The sequence below is a fragment of the Haplochromis burtoni genome, unplaced genomic scaffold, assembly GCF_018398535.1.
Source record: "Haplochromis burtoni strain Fernald_Lab_line unplaced genomic scaffold, NCSU_Asbu1 Contig_415, whole genome shotgun sequence".
Taxonomy (NCBI): domain Eukaryota; kingdom Metazoa; phylum Chordata; class Actinopteri; order Cichliformes; family Cichlidae; genus Haplochromis; species Haplochromis burtoni.
The window spans coordinates 394,314-402,277 of record NW_024582776.1 but is presented as its reverse complement, the minus strand read 5'-3'; the positions used below and the strand labels follow the sequence as shown (position 1 = coordinate 402,277).

At 42.4% G+C, this 7,964-nt stretch overlaps 1 protein-coding gene across 1 annotated transcript; it reads right to left on the bottom strand.

The window, feature by feature from the left end:
- Positions 1-2,768: 2,768 nt before the first annotated feature.
- Positions 2,769-7,341, bottom strand: LOC102293351 (keratin, type II cytoskeletal 8). Its single transcript, XM_005944820.3, has 9 exons — positions 6,728-7,341; positions 5,191-5,399; positions 5,034-5,094; positions 4,827-4,922; positions 4,542-4,706; positions 4,328-4,453; positions 3,974-4,194; positions 3,799-3,857; positions 2,769-3,665 (listed from the first exon to the last, which is right to left on the bottom strand). The coding sequence occupies exons 1-9, from the start codon at positions 7,214-7,216 to the stop codon at positions 3,430-3,432; spliced, it is 1,662 nt and encodes a 553-aa protein (XP_005944882.3). The 5' UTR covers positions 7,217-7,341; the 3' UTR covers positions 2,769-3,429.
- Between the last annotated feature and the right edge of the window lie 623 nt (positions 7,342-7,964).

The window sequence follows — 7,964 nt, the reverse complement described above, 5'->3', positions numbered from 1 at the left end:
ACCTAAACTGGGAAATCTAAACAAACAATAAGAAAAACCTAGACAAGAAACTTGGAAGCATGGCATAGGAAGCATGGCGTGGACAACAGACGACCTGACCATCACACACTGAAAACAGAGGACTTAAATACACTGAGGGATAACGAGGGGGAATGAGCCACAGGAGGAGAGCACAGCTGAGAGTAATTAAGCAGGACAAGGCAAGGACGCAAAACTAGAAACACTCACATGAGACATGGACCTTCAAAGTAAAACAGGAAACACACTGACTGAATTCTAAAACACGCAAACTTAACAGCAACTGGGGGGACAGAACATAGGAACCTGAAACATGGCACAAAACATCACAGTGGACATAACATGGAACACAGGGAAGCCATATAACAAAGCCAAAGAACTAAACCTATGATAACCATAACTGAGATCTAGGGAAACAAGAAACAGTATATCAAAGGACTCAAAACATAACCCATAATATAAAAGCACAGGATCTCTTCCAAATAAAATAGGAAACATAATGAGATGCAGACATGACAACCAGAACTTAACAACGTAAGACACAGACATGAAACACATGAAGAGCAGGGGAGATTTACCATAGTTGGAAACACGAGGGGGAAATAATAACTAGAAACACTTAGGCATAATAATACAAACTTGATAACATAAGACATGCAGCATGAAACACGAAGGGTGAGGGGAAGCGTAAATACAGGGGAAGAAAACACAAGGAGTCTAATAACCAAATGAACTTAGATAACCTAATGAACAAAATAAACTCAAACTTAAAACGCTGGGTCAAAAGACCCAGGACCATGACAGAGGCTAAGGTAACTGGTGACCTTAAGGGCAAAAATCCATGTGCTTCTCTTATTTTGAGTTGACTGACTTAATCCCCACCTCTGGTTTCAAAGCCAAAGGTTTATATACGGTACCTGATACTCTTATGGTTGATTCATCACTATGATGCGCATCCACGTAGCTTTTGCCCGTAGCACTATTCAAAGCACAACAATATCTATGCTCATCCACCCTGTCCCAATAATGTCCCAATTTTTCTTTATAATGCTTTCAGGACAGTCTCTCTGCTGTAGCATGAGACAAAGTGAAGTTTATGAGTTTGCTCTGTTTTGGTTTACAGCTGAGTGCTTGGCCGCTCCAGAGACAAAACTTTGCTGTGAGTCAGACTGTGATATGCTTGATATGCACCTATTTTCAGATCAGAACAAATGTGTGCACTGGTGTAATTAAAACAGATGGATTTATTTTGATTTTTTCCCTCCTTATAAAGATGAAGGTAGTGCAGATTTCAAAAGGTGAGGGCTCCCTCCATCTTTAGTCCACAGTCTGAGGTTCAGGGTAACAACACTGTTTCTTAAAACTTCAATCATGAACATTAAAAAAGGATGAAAACACCCACAACAGTCCAAACTATTTCAGTTTTATCTCTTTTGAAGTTACAGTGTAAGTACTAAAATATACACACAATAAAGCTGAAAACTTGATAATAAAAAGAAAGCAGTGAAATTGTGGCACACAAGATATCCCAGTTAAAGAAAATAGGAAAGTGAGGAAACTCCAATCAGTCTAATATGTGCTGCAGAGCTAGGCTGCAATGCACAGCATTGAATGAAGGTAGTGGAGGGCCCTGTGTACTGCTTTCAATCAGGAAGTGCAGCTTTGTTAACAAGCTGCTGCTGCCAAGGAAAAGTTTACATAAAGAACAAAGCAAATGTGCAGTACTGATACTGTGGGGATCACTCATATTGTGAACTGTTACAGACTGCTTTACTGATGCTCCTGATTTTTAGCCCCATTTTACAAGCCTCTACTGCAGACACAAACATCTATCATGCCACACCCAATCACCACTCCAGTGTAGTCCTGTGTGCTCTCCTGTTTCAGGGTTCTGCACGGGCTTGTTGCATTCATCTCACCTTAGTCAAACTTTTGGCAGACCTGCTTACACATATCTGCCGTGTCATAGGTGTGGGCCGCATATCATATTCACAGGGCTTCCCGAAATTTGTCGAAAATGTAGCTTAATAAGTTTTTAACATATCTTTCTAGCATGTATCTGTCCCAGACAGTTGATCATCCATCGGCTTGAATAAGTGCCCGCATGATATATAGTATGCAAAGTAAAAACCTTCAGGTGGATAAGTGAAACAATATAATTATGCCTATAGAGTCACTTCCATATTTGCACTGCATATCAATGTCCTATATTAAAGAGAATTCCAGCTCTGTCATTTTGAGGAGCCTTTTGAGGGCTGAATTATTTTTTTGTTTTGTATTTTTAGATCACTATAAAGACAATAAAGGAAACCTATTTGGTTATATTTGGTTTTCTGTCATATAATGTGGAATTTAAATATGATCCAGGTTTGAAATATTGAATCCAGTGTGTGTGTGTGTGTGTGTTTGTGTTTGTGTTTGTGCGGTGTCTGCATTTTTAGCCTTGGAGGTTTCCGTTTGCTAGTCTCTTATCCACAAATACTACTTGTTTGCTTATTTATTAATACTTTTCACTTCAAAATTAAACTGAAGATTAACACTGTGTTGCCCTATAATAACTAAGCAAACCAGTTACATTTGTATAATGTAATGTAAATAATGTTCCATTATTTTACTATTATTTGCTTGACTACATTAGTGTTGTGTTATATCAACCGTATTATTTCAGCAGTTTCAGCTACAGCTAATCATGAGTAAAAAGTTTGGGACATTCAAATGTTACAATAGTAAGAATTCACAGGAACAAGATCTGGAAATGTATGTGAACACAGATTTATTTCAGTTTTGTTGGTACAAATTCCCAATAAACCTGGCAGTTCCAGTCAGCCTGATCCTTTTTAAAACATTTTTATTATTCAGAGTGAAAATAGAAGTAAAGCATGATCACAACACCATTTATTTACTGCAGTGGAGAAATCATTTTTCTCTTAACACAGGAGAAGAAATATGAAAGTGTTTCATGTGGCTGCTTTTGATGATGTCAAACTGCATAACAAAATGACAGATATTAGAAAATTTCCTGTGGTGCCATTTTGTATACAATAGTAGTTGCTTTGTAAGGATTCTCTGTCCTGACACTACAAGGATCCTCTTGTCTGCACAACAGCACATCCAACAACTAAAAGACAGCCAGGCTGACTGATCAAAGAAAGACAGGACTGACTCACATCTTTGCTGCTCACAACAATCTCTGTACCTTTCTGCTTGAATTTGGATTTAATGTCTCTAACTCTCTTTGGGTATGTGGTGCCATTACATGGATCGGCTGTCTTTGACTTGTCAAGCGTATATGTTTCTGAGGTTGCTCTGTGCATGCAGGGAACGACAGGGCGGGGTTTATGGAGGTCATGATGAGGAGAAGAAAAATAAGAGAAGAAGAAAAAATGGATTGGAATATGGCCACTGGTTCTGTTAACGGCGGCTGGAATAGGATGAGCTGACTCTTGTTTTTGAGATGCTAGAGGTGCTGCCATTGCCAAAGCCACCCACGGAAATACCGCCACCGTAGCCCATGCCGCCGCCGCCGCCGCCCATTCCGCCACCGAAGCCACCGCCGCCTCCGCCGCCCATGCCGCCACCAAAGCCTCCGCCGAAGCCGCCGCCGAAGCCGCCGCCACTGCCTCCGCCGCCACCACTTCTTCCACCACCTGGTGAGGAGAAGAACACATTTGTCAGGAGAAAGGCTTTAAATTTAGTTTTTTAGGTAAAACTTTGGAACTCTGATACAAAACAAACAACAACAACAAAAAAGCCCAAAATGCTGTATATGTTAATACATACCGAAGCTGCTGCTTGTGGACTGCACATGGATGGTTGCGCTTCCACCACCAGAGGCAATCCTACAAAGAAGAACAAAATGTAACAATTTGATGAGCTGGTAATGTCATTGTCACCATAAAAACTTCGTTTAGCTTCTCCTGTGTTTTAGAGGATTATTTATTTATTTATTTCTTACCTTGATTCCTCTCCTTCCAGCAGTTTCCTGTAGGTGGCGATCTCAATGTCCAGAGCCAGCTTGACGTTCATGAGCTCTTGGTACTCGCGGACTTGGCGGGCCATGTCCTGCTTGGCTCTCTGCAGGGCCTCTTCCAGGTCCTTGATGCGGGCCTTGGCGTCCTTCACAGCCAGCTCGCCACGCTCCTCTGCCTCAGCAATCTGGGCCTCCAGGTTGGCACGCTGGGAGGTTGGGAAATTAGCAGAAGCTTTAAATGTGATATTTCTCATTCACAATGCTATCTATGTGTTAAGCATTTATGTTTAACACATATGTAAGAAATAATCTCATCAGCTATGCAGAAACATGCATTACCTGTCCCTTGACTGCCTCAATCTCATTCTGAAGGCGGCTAATCATGCGGTTGAGCTCAGCAATCTCACTCTTTGTGTTACGAAGGTCATCCCCTGCCTGGTTTGCACTGGCCTGCATCTCCTGGAACTGAAGGAATCAGATTGAGAACAAGTGTTATTGCAGATTCCACAGACCAATCCACTTTTATTTGACTTGGCAGACTCTCTCTACTTACCTTGGACTGGTACCATTTCTCAGCTTCCGCTCGGCTGTTGTTGGCAATGTCCTCGTACTGTGCCTTGACTTCAGCCACAATGGCGTCCATATCCAGGCTGCGGCTGTTGTCCATCTCCACAATGACAGAAGTGTCCTTGATCTGTCCCTGAAGCTCAGCAAGCTCCTGTGAACAAGACACAAGTTTTTTTAAAAACAAATTGAACTGAAAGATTAAAAAAAAAAAGAGTACAAAATAAACACATCTGTGTGTGCCACAGTGCCATTCAATGTTTGTTTTTCTTACAGCTTCATAGATAGCTCTGAGGAAGTTAATTTCATCCTGAAGAGCGTCAACCTTGGCCTCCAACTCAATTTTGTTCATGTAGGCTCCATCTACATCCTGTAAAGGAGGATAAAGTAGACTGCATTAGTCACGGCGCTTGCAGAAATGATAATTCATGCATCATCTATCATCATTATGAAAACTTTTTAATGGCACATCCATTCTCACCTTCTTAAGGAGCACAAATTCGTTTTCGACTCCAGCACGCTTGTTGATTTCATCTTCATATCTGTCACAAAAAATGCAAGAAAAATGAGCTGAAAACGATCAGGCATCATCTACTGGAAGTCAGCTGCTGTGTTAATTGTGACTCGTGGGAACTCACTTGTTCTTGAAGTCCTCCACCAGTCCCTGCATGTTTTTCAGCTCAGACTCCAGCTTCATCTTCTCATTGCCCAGCCCGTCCAGCTGTCTGCGCAGGTTGGCAATGTAAGCTTCGAACATGGCGTCGATGTTGGAGCGGGTGGTGGTCTGCTCCTGCAGCAGGCTCCACTTGGTCTCCAGCATTTTGTTTTGCTGCTCCAGGAAGCGGACCTAAATGGTGATATAATTTGACAAATTTAGATCTGCAGTCATAGAATAGCAATACTTGCCTTGAGGTCCTACACCGGCTTGTTTTTCTCTGGAGATCCATCAGTCCATGGATCACGTGTAACTTTCCCACATTAAAAACTCTTGCAGGCAAAAAAATGCCAACGACCATATTAAAATTCCTCACAGTGCACGACTGTTCTAGACACACTGCACTGTGGAGCTTGTTTGTGAGACTTAGAAGATCAACCATTGTTTGATTAAACAGTAGAGCCCAAAAGTCCATTTCTGGGTGTGTCTTTAAGGTGCCACACCCTCCTCCAACCACTTGACATCAGCGCTCCCTCGCCTCCAGGATGCCTCCAGATACTTTCACTGATTGAACGTGCCTGCCTCAACCCTCACCAATTAATGTGTCACACCCAAAGATATTAACTGTTATGTCAAATGTACAATGCGCATTATACTTTAGTTTAATATATTATACTAAACAAAAATGTTCTTTAAACATCTAAGCCATTTTTTCCTGCTATCAATGATTGTTTTTGTGATGCTTTATTGCAGTAATATACTGTTTTATTTGAAATTTGAAATAAGGAGTCTTCAAAGGATGGGATCAGGTTACCTGTTTGAAGACAGATAAGGTGTGGCACGTAGCGCGCAGAAAGAGCTAGCTCAGCATTTTCTCATACAGGGTGTGGTTAGCGACTTTGCCATTACTGCCTGAGAGAAACGGTCCCTCATCAATGCATCGTCTTTAATTAAACATGAAACTGCATGTGGGAGAATTTAAAGTAAAAGCCTGTCACTTCTTGCTGCCATGGGAACAAGTGATAACCAGATCCCTCGCTCCTCTCACCTGATAATGCAGCAGTAACTGGATATGACCGCTCTACTGTTTCCATGCTTTCACTCTACACAGAGACAGCTTGCAGGCTGTGCTCATAATGAAATTTTAAGGAGCATCATGTTGCTTAGTTTGAGGGGTGAATTTTAGCAAATCACCCAGCAGTTCTCAACATTCATCAGCATTCAGTTAGCATTTCCAGGTTTAGTTAAGCTGTTGCATAATATTTAATGAGCTCAAGGGCCCTTTCAACAAGAGCCTGCCTTTGCATCTTTTTCTAATATATTAGAAACCAGCTTCAGGATTTTCATTCTGCTGACATGTTGTGAGACTAAAATAAAAGCTAGACAAGACCTTGTTCAATATCAGATAGGAAACGTGCCACTCACCTTCTCAATGAAGTGTGCAAAGCTTTCAGTGCAACTAGAGTAGCTCCTGCTTGAGAAGAATAAAACGGCCTGAAACTTTTTAATGAAACTCTTACCTTGTCAATGAAGGAAGCAAAGCGGTTGTTGAGAGTCTTGATTTGCTCTTTCTCCTGGGTGCGGACAGTCTGGATGTTGGGGTCGATCTCAAGGTTATAGGGGGCCAGCAAGCTCTGGTTTACTTGGACTTGTGTGATCAGAGGCACTGATCCAAAACCTCCTGGACCACCACCACCGAAACCGCCTGCACCGAAACCGCTGCCGCTGCCGCCACCACCACCACCACCACCGAAACCAAGACCACTGCCACCACCAGAGGCAAAAGAATAACTACTGAAACCACCACCGCTAGCCATGCCTGATCTGAGCATTGAGGTTGATGATGACATTATCATTGGCCCCCCTAGATTGACAGATCTTGAGGAAAAATTTTGTCTTCCTCCTCCTCCTCCTCCTCCTCCCATACGGAAACTACCACCACCACCAGCTTGTCCACCTCCACTATAGCTGCTCCGTACAACTTTTGTGGACATTCTGGTCGACGACATGGCTGGTTTCTTCTTAAGAGGAAGGATTCAAAGAGAAAAGCAAAGAGAGAGAGGTTTGGGAGCGTAGTGGAGCCCACTAAGAGGAAGGTCAAGTCCCTCTAAGTGTCTTGTCTCTGTCTACGATGGATTTTTATCTGTCTCCAGCTGAGGAGGAGGTCCCGGTAAGCTCAGCCTCCTCTGCGCCTCCCCTCAACCCTCCTCCTATTACCTGGATCCTGAAAGGTGTGCTTGCAGGCAGTGTAGATTGGCTCAGCCTGTCAGACAGGTAATAGCGCCACCCCTGTAAAGCGATCTGGGCTTGACACACCCAGATGCTTGTAGAGAAACAGCATCAGAGCCAGAGCTGGGAGGGCAGGAAAGGCATTTGGCAAAGACTCTTTTTGTTGATTAGCTAGGGGTGTTCTGTGTACAGGGTGGGGACCTGCATACTCACTGTGCCACCTTTCTTTTCTCTACTGTTTACCTTCTGGCAAGATTTTTTCTCTGTATCCTCTGTGTGAGCACTTCTTTGTATTTTACTGGGATTGTGGACATGAAATTAAGATAAAACTATCTATAGGATTAAGTTGGGTAAAATTGCCCTTTAACTATGCTGAAAATGTTTCAGCAAGCAATTTAACCAGTTTTTGCTTGTCAAAATGCAATGCACATTCTTCCAGGTATGTTTTTAGATACACAGGAAAACCTTAAATTTAAATAATCTTTAAAGTGAGTTTTAAGATCTGCGACAGAGCACCAAAGTGTGACT

Excerpts from the sequence above, each read along its gene's own strand:
- LOC102293351 (XM_005944820.3), bottom strand. The coding sequence starts at position 7,216 with ATGTCGTCGACCAGAATGTCCACAAAAGTTGTACGGAGCAGCTATAGT. Across the intron at positions 5,095-5,190 it reads GTGGAGGACTTCAAGAACAA|ATATGAAGATGAAATCAACA; the intron begins GTGAGTTCCCAC and ends TTTTTGTGACAG. Across the intron at positions 4,195-4,327 it reads TTGAGGCAGTCAAGGGACAG|CGTGCCAACCTGGAGGCCCA; the intron begins GTAATGCATGTT and ends CCAACCTCCCAG.